The 12,427-nt window shown below is 51.4% G+C and overlaps 1 protein-coding gene across 1 annotated transcript; it reads right to left on the bottom strand.

Moving 5' to 3' along the window:
• Window positions 1-1,986: 1,986 nt before the first annotated feature.
• Window positions 1,987-11,384, bottom strand: FKBP4 (FKBP prolyl isomerase 4). The gene is made up of 10 exons (XM_017546044.2): window positions 11,087-11,384; window positions 9,080-9,224; window positions 8,497-8,639; window positions 7,531-7,651; window positions 7,135-7,291; window positions 6,404-6,494; window positions 6,222-6,305; window positions 5,766-5,951; window positions 4,988-5,227; window positions 1,987-2,792 (listed from the first exon to the last, which is right to left on the bottom strand). Exons 1-10 carry the CDS (start codon window positions 11,189-11,191, stop codon window positions 2,685-2,687), a joined length of 1,380 nt encoding a protein of 459 aa, XP_017401533.1. The 5' UTR covers window positions 11,192-11,384; the 3' UTR covers window positions 1,987-2,684.
• Between the last annotated feature and the right edge of the window lie 1,043 nt (window positions 11,385-12,427).

Here is a 12,427-nt window from a genome sequence, read left to right as displayed (position 1 = left end):
AGCCTTGTAGGGTTTTGTGAGCCATGATAAAGATTCTGAACTTTAGCCTAAATGGGATGGGAAACCATTGAAAGTGATTTAAGTACTCAGAGCGACACGATTTGGATACAGTGCAGAGTGAACTGCAGGTGGGGCAGGAGGGAATCCAAGATAGGAGGCTTTTGCAGGACAGCATGGTGATGAGAGGGATTGGTACCAGCACCTGGAGGAAGTAGAAATACTTAGGAGATAAAATTCACAGAACTCCATGTTAGAACCAGCACTAGGACAATTGTTTTTTTCTAGAGACCACTTGCAAGGCTTAACAGCTCACAGTACTGCTTGCTACTAGCTTTTCTTTATTCAGGCACATTCTCTGCATACAGAAAGATTTAAGTGTTGGTAGGAAGGGACAAGTGACTGGGGAATGAACTTGAAGCACTGACCCAGGGCGTACTTGAGTATGTGGCTGAGATTATTTTTAGGCTTACAGGCTTGTAGGCATTTTAACAAAACATCCTCACTCGACAGTTTTAACGTTACATAAACCAAGACTTATCTCCAAATGTTCCAGTTAAATGCAGTTTTACATTCTTGGAATCCTACAGGATGCAGAGCTGGAGGAAACCTTAGGAATGCTTTCAAGTTGTGCAGATGAGGAAAGAGGCTCAAGACTTGGCCACAGCCACATGAACCTCATGGCAGCATCTGGATTAGTTCAGAGACCTCACCTTTCAGGCATACCTTTCCATTTGAGTCTTGGATTTCTTATCTGTAAATGGGGTTATTAGGGTTATACCTCCTTTGTAGGATGGTTGCAGGGACTAAGTTTAACTCGTGATGCTGTCAGTACAAGTGCTAGGCTTACTTCATAAATGCTTAATGAGTTAGTGATTATTGTTGGCTGCAGGGGTAAGAATCTACTACTTTTGAAATACCAAGAGGACCCAGACACAAACCACAAATACAGGGCTGTGACGTGAGGTAAGCCCAGTAAGACAGCAGTTATAGTAGGACTTTTTTTTTTTTTTTTAAAGAGACACGGTCTCGCTCTCTTGCCCATGCTGGCATGCAATGGCAGTCACAGCTTTCTGCACCCTTGGTGCCTTGGGCTCAAGGGATACTCACTCTGGAAGACTTGCAAACCCCAATTTTAGTCCTAGCTTCAGCATCAGCCATGCTGTAATGGCTTGGTGAAAAACTTTCACACAGAAATTAATCTTCCATCATTATAGATACATTTCTTCTGGAAGGAACTATACAGGCATGTGGATAAGCAGACAACCACATCACTGTTAGGAAAGGACTGGAGAGCTCGCAGTAGGGGAGGAGAGGGGTGAGGGCAGACATGGGCTGTGGCCTGGGGCCAGGATCATCTGGAGGCAGCTCAACATGACTGGCTTGTGCTGCCTGGCTTCTCTCAGGGCCCCACCATGCCATACAAGTTAAGGGTAAAAGCATACTTAGAAAAAAAGCACAAGCCTTTTCCTGCTGAGGCCGAGAAGGAAGCTGGGCATGTCCACTGTTCTTTACTCTTAACCTTAATCATGTAAAGGGTATCTGACAGGAGGAGGTTAGTGACACCAGGAGTTTTACCTTGTTAAGAAACCAGAATGCACAAAGATACTTCTGCCACATCAGAGGTAGGCAGAAGACCAATGCTAACTTCAAAACAAACATGCATGTGACCCAGTCTTCTAGATGTTTAGACTTTCCTCTTCCTAAGTGGCAGGGAAGAAAACCAGAGGCACTAAAAACTACCAGGTTGCTGGAGGGAGGGAGTGCTGGGAACCTAGGGTAAGGGTGAAGGCCTAAGTCTCACTGCAGCCTGTGCAGTGCTCAGGAAGCCCTGCATGGTGTGTCTGCTTCCTGACCAACTATGGCATCATTATATGAGGTACTGCACTTATTTAAGCTGAACTGGGACCAAGTGGGTGACCCCTTAATTTTGTCACTACCCACTGTGTACCCACCCCGCCAAGACTGAACAGAAAGGGTTGCCTGACACCCAAGTTTTATTGTTTCCACTTTATTGCTCAAGCACAGAACTTGAGGCAAGCCTGGACCTTCAGCAACGTGCAGAGAAGAGGCTGAGGGGATTTCAGGATACAACCTGGTTGAGAGGGGAAACTGACAGGGGAAACACCAGAATGGGGGACAGCGGGTGGTCGCCATGACTCCAGAAGACATCATCAGCCACACCGTCAGGGCGAGGAAGGGAACAGAGAGAAGAAATGGGCACAGCAGTGGTTTTTCCCATGTCCCTAGCACCCACATGGAGGCCACGTTTGGAAACGGACTGGGAGAGGGAAAGGATGAGGAAAACGGCTGCCCAGGAGTCTCCCTCTCCACCCTGGGTTCATATCAGACCCCATCCCTACCACTTGCTTCTTCTACCCTTGGAAAATGGACCTAACAGAGGGAGCAAAATAAATTAACATTCTGATGAATATGTATGGATGGACATACGTTCATGTGCAATGGGGGAAGGGAAGAGGGGGTGACACCCCCTGAAATGATTCCCCACCTCAATCCCCCAGCCTACTTCTTTCCCCCCTCCCCGCTAAAGCCACCATCCAACCAGATAGAAAAATAAAGGTCTAATTCACTCAAAATTCTTCAGTTTTTACAAAACTAACAGGGTGGAGTGGGGAGACTTGGGGGCGGGGGCAGGCAGCCGCAGGAGTAGAGCTGGTGGAGGGGGGCTATGCTTCTGTCTCCACCTGAGACTGGCTCCCTGCCATGTTGCTCTTCTGCTCCTCCTTCATCTCTGTGTCAGAGGGATGGTCTCCTGGGGAAGCCTCTGCCTTGGCCTGGAAGGAAGAGGAACAGCAAAGAGCCTGACTTCCCAAGTGAAAAAATACACTTCATTTCTAGCAGAATTACACAGACACACCAATTCTCCTGCATCTGCCCTAAAGATATACCTGTATAAGCCAGGCGTGGTGGCTTGCACCTGTAAGCCCAGCACTTTGGGAAGGTGAGGTGGACAGATTACTTGAGCCCAGAAGTTTGAGACCAGCCTGGACAACATGGTGAAACCTCATCTCGACAAAAAATTACAAAAATTAGCTGGGCATAGTGGTGTGCACCTGTAGTCCCAGCTACTTGGGAGGCTGAGGCAAGAGGATCACTTGAGCCAGGGAGGCAGAGGTTGCAGTAAGCCGATGGTGCCACTGCACTCCAGCCTGGGCGACAGAGCGAGAGACACTGTCTCAAAAAAACACAAAACACTTGAGTATGTACAAATTATGAACTCACAAGGTCATTCATTACAGTGCTGTTTAGAACAGCACTGCCCCGTGTGGTAGCCACTACTATAAGTGGCTAGTTCAAATTCATGTGTTTTTAGTGCAAAATACATATTGGATTTTGAAGACGGTCTGAAAAATACATAAATGCAACTAAAACTTAATTCCATCTGTTTTTCACCTTTTAACATGGTTACCAGAAAATTTTCAATTACATGTGGTTAATACTGTGTTTCTACTGTACAGTGCCTGTTTAGCAGACGGTTTAAGACTGTCCGGGTGGCTGGGTGCGACGGCTCACGCCTGTAATCCCAGCACTTTGCAAGGCAAAGGCGGGTGGATCACAAGGTCAAAAGATTGAGACCATCCTGGCCAACATGGTGAAACCCGTGTCTACTAAAAATGCAAAAAAAAAATTAGCCGGGCATGGTGGTGTGTGCCTGTAGTCCCAGCTACTCGGGAGGCATGATGCAGGAGAATCGCTTGAAACCGGAAAACGGAAGTTGCAGTGAGCTGGGATGCCAGCACTGCACTCCAGCCTGGCGACAGAGGGAGACTGTGTCTCAAAGAAACAAACAAAAAGACTGCCCAGGCATGGTGGTTCACACCTGTAATCCCACCACTTTGGGAGGCAGGGCCAGGCAGATCACTAAAGTCAGGAGTTCGAGACCAGCCTTGTCAACATGGTGAAACCTCTTCTCTACTAAAAATACAAAAATTAGCTGGCACGCGCCTGTAATCCCAGTTACTCAGGAGGCTGAGGCAGGAGAATTGCCTGAACTCGGGAGGCAGAATCTGCAGTGACCTGAGATCGCGTCACTGCCCTCCAGCCTGGGTGACACAGCAAAACTCTGTCTCAAAAAAAAAAAAAAAAAAAAAGAACACTGGAAGACTAAAAGGGGACTCATATGCCATATCCATACAATGGAATAAAGAATGTGAAAGCTCTTGAAATACTGATATAAAATAAGCTTCCAAATATTTATTTTTGTTTTTTCAATACGGGGTTTCACTATATTGGTCAGACTGGCCTCAAACTCCTAACCTCAGCCTCCCAAAGTGCTGGGATTACAGGCGTGAGCCACCGCGCCCTGCGCCTCCAGATATTATGAGAAAAAAAGCACAGCATGCCAAATCATAGGTAGAGCATGTTGCCTCTTGTTAGGGGAAAGGGAGAAAGCAACATGAATATCTGCCTGTGTATTAAGCAATACATTAGAACCATACAAGAACCAGAAGGGTCAGTGGCTTCTGGTTGGGGAGGCAGACTTTTTACCGTATATTCTTTGGTACAATTTGAATTTAACTATGTAAATATATTATCTACTTAAACACACACACAAAACATCTAGCTCTTTTTTTCTTTTGAGACAGGGTTTCATTTTGTCACTCAGGCTGGAGTGCAGTGGTGCCATTGTAAGTCACCGAGGTCTCTACCTACTGGGTTCAAGTAATCCTCCCACTTTGGCCCTGCAAAGTGCTGGGATTGCAGGTCAGGTGTGAGCCACCGCGCCTGGCCCTCAAGAAAACATAAATCAGAGCAACCAACCCAGCTTCTGGGGCTTGTGGTTAGGCTTCCAGCACTGATCACAGAACACTGGCCCCAGGAGCAGGGAACACATGCTCCTTAATGCTCCAGGCAAAGGGCAACTTCTGGTTTCCGGGATTGGCACAGACAACCAAAGGCATGAAGAGCCCAAAGTGGCCAGGTTAAGTGGAGGGATGCTGTCCCAACTGTCCCCTACTCCAGTCCTCACCTTGCTCTCCTCCTCAGCCAGCCTTTCAAACATGTTGGCATAGAGCTTTTTCTCCCGGGCAAGCTGCCTGCGGATCCGCTGTTGGCACATAGCCAACTGGGCCTTGGCAGCTTTGTTGTTGGGGTAGAGCTGCAGGACCTTCTGGAAGTCAGCCCGTGCCAGGTCAAAGTCATTCACGGCCAGGTGGGCCTCTCCCCGGCGGAAAAGGCCCTTCTCGTTGTTGCTGTCCAGTTCTAGGGCCTAAAGAATGCAGAGAGGAAGCAACACCATTGGAGCTCAGGAGTTGTAGCTCACCTGGCCAAGGCTGGGTTCCAAAGGTACCCCTCCGCAGAATGAGGAGGAATGCAAATGGCTGGCTCCACCCCAGGAAGAACAAGGCCTGGGGCATTAAATGGAACAATACAAGGTCTAGGAAGGAACCTCATTTCCTCCAACTGGCAGAAAGGGAGGACAGCAGGTCTTTGGACGAAATAAAAAGACTTTAGACATTAACTTTCACTTCAGAATAAAGCAAGTAGGTTAAGAGAAGAGGCTAAGAACAAAGGTGGGAGAAAACCCTTATGTGGTTCTTCCCATTCCATGTGTTCTCCTACTTCTGCGCCAACGGCGTCCCACCACTACAGCTAACATCCATGCCTTTGGCCGGAGATCTCTGAGGTCCTACTGAATCCACCCCACTATCCCTGCCCTAGTCACCAAGGGGAAGTTTCAGACATGCTGGCAGCCCACCCAACCCTGCATGTCAATGTTGCCTCCATGCCCTCTGAGGGGACCTCACCTTGTTACAGCTTCCAATGGCAGCAGAGAAGGCCTGTAGTTTCAGATGACACATGGCCAGATTGAGGTGAGAGGCCAGTCGAAGGGCCTGTGCCTTCAGTGCTTCCTCACTGGAAAAACTAGATTCATACTCCAGCCAGGACACAATCTTCTTATACTGTAGTAAAGCTTGCTTGTATTTGCCTTCCTAGAATGGGAGAGAGGCTCAGGCACCTGGCATAGGTTCAGTGATACCAGGCTGTTACACCCTGCAGACATCAGTGACACACGGCCACAAGAGGCTTCTGCCCCAACCCCTCCCGCTGGCAAGGCCGGCAAACTCAAGATATACTAGGTGAAGATGGCAGGTGCCAACCTGTCCACTTCTTGTCAGAAAATGATCTTAGTCACCAAGGGAGGAGTGGCCTCAGAGCAACTCTCCCTAGGAGTGTCCTTAGAACAGTGACTGTTGGCTCACCTTGAAGTACACAGTGCCCCGCTCTTTCACTATGGTGCTCTGTTCTAGCTTCTCTTCTGGATTCATTTCCCAAGACTCCTTGGCCTGCCACACCCCAGAGGAGAAACAAAGTTGTCAGTTACCCCAGAGTCACCAAGAGGATAGAACTTGACTTCAGATGGGAAGACCTTGAACAAACTTACCTTTTCAAAACTCTTGAGGTGTAACTCATATTTCAGCTCAGCATCTGGTGGGATCTGGAACTTTTCCTTCCCAGCTCTGCCAAAAGCATAGCTGTAGGGGTGAAAAATACTTTGTGTCATCTTGGCAACACTTAAGCTGCTCCAGGCTGAAAAGGCTTCCTGTCCATTTCCTGGAAAGTACCTTCCCATCCCTTGAGACTTGGTTCAAATGTTTGGCAAATCGTCTTTGGCCTCTTCACACAATCAGATGGTCCCTCAGCATCCTTCATACCCTTCTACAGCCAGGCAGCAGTGTGATTACTAACTTAAATGACACCTCACTAAACAAAGAACTAGAATTAGAATGTAGAAACGATGTTCTATCAGTCTCTGCACCCCTAGGAATTTTCAGTAGTGTCTGGCATGTAGTAGGTATGTTTCAGTAATGACTGAATGAATGAATGAATGAATGAGAGGAAAATCTTGATGGCAGAGGAGAGAATCTGTAGCAATTATGACTGATAAGACTGGGCTTAGATCCAAGGAGATGTAGACAACTGTGGCCACACTTCCAAGTACACTGAAGAGATCTTAATAGTGTTATGTTTGGTGTGCCCAGCGTTAAAAAGGATACAAACAGCTGAGAATTCATTAAAAGAGAAATTAATTCACTAAAAGAGAGATATAACTCACTTTGTATCTTTGATCTTGGTTTGCCTGCCTGCCTACTCTACGAAGTGCCCACCCCTCACCTGGGCTTGAGGTATACAATGGAATGTTCTCCTTTCTCCATGCGCTGAATGGCCCTCTCCAGACCATAAGGCAGATCCAGGTTCTCCCCCTCACCAATCTCAAAGCGGAGCTCTCGTTGATCAAAGAGCTGGTCTTTGTAGTACCCTTCCAGTGCAACTGGCATGAAAGAGAGGCAGTGTACCAGAGTTGTAAAAGGGAAGGTGACTGAGGAAGGATGCCATCAGCCTCTCTACATCACCCCAAGATTCTCCTAGTTGTGTTCTCAAAGACAATATGGTCCAACCCCTCATTTTATGGCCAAGAAAACAGGCTCAGAGAAGGGAAGTTACCTGCCCAAAGCCACCAAGGCCTAAATATCAAAATTGGAATTGAAACCCAAGGCTGTACTGTCTTACCCTCCACAATAGCGCCCTCATTGGGCTTAGCATAGCCTTCACCGCGAGTCCGTATTCTGCGGATGATTCCGCCATCTTCCTCTTCCGTCAGATCTTCTCCCTTAAACTCAAACAACTCCACCTGTGGGACAAGATGTGACACAATTCCTTCCCATACTAACTCATGGGCAGTGAAACACAACCTTTCTCTCATCCAGGAGAAAGATCTAACTGCCAGGCCAGATCTGACCATAAGGGCAGTCATGAGGAGTCGGGTAGAGGGTTGCTTTTGCTAAGTTCTTGGGAGCTGCCCTAACCTCACCTTTGGTAGAGGTGGGCAGCCTACATGGGCTTCAGTTAAGCTGAGGAGAGCAATCTATTTGCTACCTGCTCTACTAATGAGGACGCATCAGGACGTGTTCCAGGTAATCCTGATTCACACTACCTGATAAGCCCAATCTGGTAGGTGTTAGGAATGATTACCCAATATCTCTCAGCAGTTTCTCAACATTCAAGTGCCCACAGATTGGCTCAACCATTTTCATATTGAACAATGTCAAGTTCTAGCTCCTCAGAGAAGGCTTTTCTCAGCCCTTGGGCCACAGGGAGGGCTACTGCTCCCTCTTCTGATCTCTGGAGCACCAATATTCTGTACTGCCATTTATAAGGATACATAGTTTCTGACCTCCCGACTCCTTTCAGTATTCTTCTGGGTACCACTCTTGAGATAAAGAAGCCTTAACCCGGATCATGCTTTGAGTCTGGACAGGGGCTTGCACTGGCCTCTTCCTACCCAAAGCTTCCATTACCTCTATTACTAGCAGCAGCAGAGCCAGCTGCCCTGTTCATTTCTCCTCCTCCCATAAGGCCAGGCCCTCAGCCTTGGCTACATTGTCTCCAAGAAGCAGGAAGGGCTGGAGGGCAGCCAGGCATTGGGCTGAGATAAGGCCTGGCTTTTAGCCTGGATCTCAGTGGCTGGACACTCACCTCAAACACAAGCGTGGCATTGGGGGGGATCTTTGGAGGACTGCCTGCTGAACCGTAGGCATATTCTGGTTTGCAGGTGATGTGGCACACCTCCCCAATTTTCATGGTTGCTATGGCAATGTCCCAAGCCTTGATGACCTCCCCTGCAGATATAGAGGCAAACAGGATCACCTTAGCAGGGTTCTGATTCTGGGCTCACACAGTGCTCCTGGAGAGTTACTGGACCACACTCATGGGGAAGCTGGACATCCTTTAGGAATGGGACCAGAAGGTGAGATACCTGGTTGCATTAAGTGCTACTAGGTCTCAGAACTCTTAAAAGATCACCTGACCCTGAAAAAAAGAGTTTAAGATGCAAGACAGTCCACCTTTGAAGCCAGAGTAAGGTGCTGGGAGGTGATGAGAAGAGAAGACATAGATCAATATAGTTAAAAATTGGTAGAAGGAAAAAAAGAGTGGCAGAAAGAGTCACAGAGTGTGATAAACCACTTCTCCCTGAGCCTGGTCCTGAGAAAATGGTTTCTGCTTGTGACAGTTTGTGTCCACCTCAAACCTATCCTGCCAGCCCACTGACCACGCCTACCTTTTCCCAGGTCAAAGGAGAATTTGTCCTTGCGATCCAGACTGGAGTCAAACTTTGTGCCATCTAACAGCCAGCCAGTGTAGTGGACAAAGACTCGGTCCCCAATCATGGGCATCTCTGTACCTGTGCCCTCTCTCTTGATGACCTGGGAGGAAGGGGGAGAAAGTGAGTACCCCAGGGGTGGGGGTGGAAAGGGGCACCAACACTGTCTGCAAGCCTCCAGAGGAACATAAAGGAACCTCTCTGTGTCCATCCTCCTCTGCCTTCTTGTCCCTCCAGATTCAGTTACTAGCAGCTTAGCCTAGGAGTCAACTAACCTTGTCTTTCTTGAGGTGCAGCAAGACTTGGTTTGAAAAAGAGACAAAAGACTGAGAGATCTGAATTCAAGTTTCTGGTGTATGGATAAGTTCTTAAAACTCTCCACACCTTATTTGTAAAGCAGTGATGATGATCCCTATCTCCTACAGCTGTTGGAAGATTAGACCAGTAAAGGGTTGAATAATAGATTATTATTATCATCGGCAAATGGGGAAGTATTTATGCCATACTTCCTCCTCCTTCCTTCATGCCAGTGGTCATCAGATCAGGGTCTGGTTTGGAGACAGGAGAAAGAGAGGAGCATAAGCGAAGAGAAAAGAAACAGTTCAAAACAGGTAAGGAAGAAACCAGGTTATAGGTGAACCCGGAGGCTCTCCATGGGGCCTTAAACTCTGACTTCGGAGCTAAGTATTCCCGATTAAGTCCAGGGCTGGAGTATTTCCCAGCAACTACAGGCTTCTTTAGCGCCACCTGGTCGGTGTGTGGTTACCCTCTAAGGGAAAGCTTCCACGAAGAACGGAAAGGGCCTTGAGGAGTAGAAAGGTAAAAGGGAAGGAATGGCGGATCAAAGGGGAAATGATCCTTCCTAGAATAACAATCTCATAGAAAACAGCAGGACGCTGGAGCGAGAAGGGGAAGCCACATGCCACAGGACAGCCGCTGGATCAGGCACTCGAGGTCCCCAGTTATCTGGTGCCAAGCCAGATGCACTTCTGGACCAGGTAAAGGCCCCCTGAGGCGGGTGCCGCACTCGCAGAGCTCAACGGTGGGAAGCCAGGATGAGGAGCAGCAGCGGATGGGGAGAGGGCATAAGATGCGAGCTGGGAGTTCACCATCTCTGGACTCTCCCTAGAACCCGCTCCGACCCACGGCAGGTTGTCCTGGCCCAGGTCAAGATGCCCTCCACCCAGCTCCCCAGGCTATTTGTAGTGGAGCGGTCACTCGGCGGCAGGCTCCACAGCAGAGCGCCTCCTTCCCACCCCACACCCCGCAGCCGGGCTCCGGGAGGCGGCGCGGGGGGGCGGGAGGGAGGGGACTACAGCTCCCGGCATTCCCCGCGCTCGGCCTCCCCGGGGCCGAGGGAGGGGGCGCGGCGCGGCGAGTGGGGACCTCGCAGGGTCCCGGTGTCGGCAGGGGACCCCAGGAGGGCGCCAGAACCCTGTCGCGCTTGTGTCGCACAAAGCCCTCCAGGCCAGGAAAGCACTGTGGGGAGTCGCTCCCCGTCCTGGCCCGTGTTCCACCGCCCGGGTGGGCGAGCCCTGGCACCGCCACCTACAAGGCAGCCCGGGGGGCACGGGGCGGCGCGGAGTGGGAGCAGCCCGGCCTGGCCCCTGGCTGCAGCTGGAGCGCCCGCGGCGGCCGCCCCGCCCCTCTCCGCCGCCCGGCGCGCGCCGAGATGGGCGCTGCAATCCCGACCCCCTGCCCGGGCCCGGGCGCCACGGGCTAGGGAGCCTGAGGCCTCGGTCGGCGCACCTAGGCCGCCCCCTGCAGAGCGCGTGGCCGCCCTCAGTGCCCCAAAGGACGCAGCACGGTCCGGGACTGCGATGCCACCGGCCCCCGGCGGAGCCGCCACAAGGTTGCAGAGGCGGCCGCCTGGACCCGCGCCCGGCCGCGGGCTCCCTGCTTGGCGGAAGGGTGGCCCGCCGGGCCCCGGGTTCGGTCGCCCCCGCAGGCCCCGCCGTCCCTCACCTTCAGCACGCCTTCGTCCTGTTTGGGGCTTATGTCCACTCCCTCCATGGGCAGCGGCGCCGACTGCGCCCCGTTCTCGGTCGCCTTCATCTCCTCTGCTGTCATCTCCGCGCGGCGCGCCGTTTCTCCGAGAGCTGGCGCCGGCGCGAGCGCACTCTGGGCAGCGGGCGGGGGTACTACCTGCGGGGCGTGCGGGAGGCCGGGCGCCGCGGCGCTGACTGCGGGACGGCTCAGAGACTACAGCACTTCTGCACGCGGCGCGGGAGCGGGGTAGGTGGGTCAGGAGCGGCTAGGGGAGCGATTGGTCCCGCCCCGCCGCGAGGGAGGGGCTGGGAGGAGCGGGAGAGCGGACAGAGGGGGCGGGGTGCAGAACTTTCTAGAGACTGCGGGGCTGATCCCATTCAGGCTCGGGCTGCGGGCGCTTCGGTTGTTTTTTTTTTTTTTTTTTTCCTGGTTCTTGCCTCCTGCTGGTTGCCGGCCCCCTTTCCCTTCTCCTGGGATCCTCGGACTCTGGGGATCTTCCCTGGCCCTTCCTCCCTCCCACACCCGGCTGTTTCCCTGTCTAACCGGATTCTTCCAGATTCTTCTCGATCGATCTCCTGACTTTACTCCGCTAGTCCGCTGCGCCCGCGGCGGTGTGTGGGAAGCGCGGGCAGCCAGATGGCAGCGGCGGCGCGCCCTCCCCGGGACCAGCTTTCACCACGGGCGGCATGGCCTTACCGCTATGACCCGCGTAGACCCTTCCCTACCTGGGGGAAAAAGGGCAAGGGCGTGTGGGCGGGGAAGTGAGTGGACAGCGTTGCCCCGCTGCGCAGAGCCAGGGAAAGCGACCTCGATTTCCCCAAAGTCGGGAAGCCCCGGCTGGGCAGCGGTGCCTCCTCCCGCGCCTGCAGATGCTGCAAGCAGCGGGGTTGGCAGGGCATGGCCAGCCCAGCTTGGGACTCACACGGGGCACGCACTCAGGGGACCCTTCCCCGCGGTAATAAAACTGCCGTTTCCGCGAATGCTTACAAGGATGGGTTGTAAGCATTCGAAAGTAACCGAAAAAAGTCACTCGGTTTTCTTAAAGGCCCACAGAAGGAGTATTTTCAATGTTTGTTTCCTGAGTGTTTCTTGACAGCTTGTGGAGCGCGCAGCTACCGGTGTCACCAAAGCCATGGTCGCGGGACCTAGAGAGCCATCTAGAGAGGGACCTGGTTTTGCTCAGCACCTAACCCCAGCTTAGTATAGCATCTGGTGAGTGGTGTCCAATAGATACTGGTTGCATGAAGTTTCCTTTTTTATTTTTATTTCTTTTTCCAAGTCTTGGCTGATTTTTTCTTTTCTTTTCTTTTTTTTTTT

The sequence above is a fragment of the Cebus imitator genome, unplaced genomic scaffold (genome assembly GCF_001604975.1).
Source record: "Cebus imitator isolate Cc_AM_T3 unplaced genomic scaffold, Cebus_imitator-1.0 Scaffold187, whole genome shotgun sequence".
NCBI classification, from domain to species: Eukaryota; Metazoa; Chordata; class Mammalia; order Primates; family Cebidae; genus Cebus; species Cebus imitator.
Note: the sequence above shows the minus strand (reverse complement) of the source record. Positions and strands in the feature narration are given on the sequence as shown.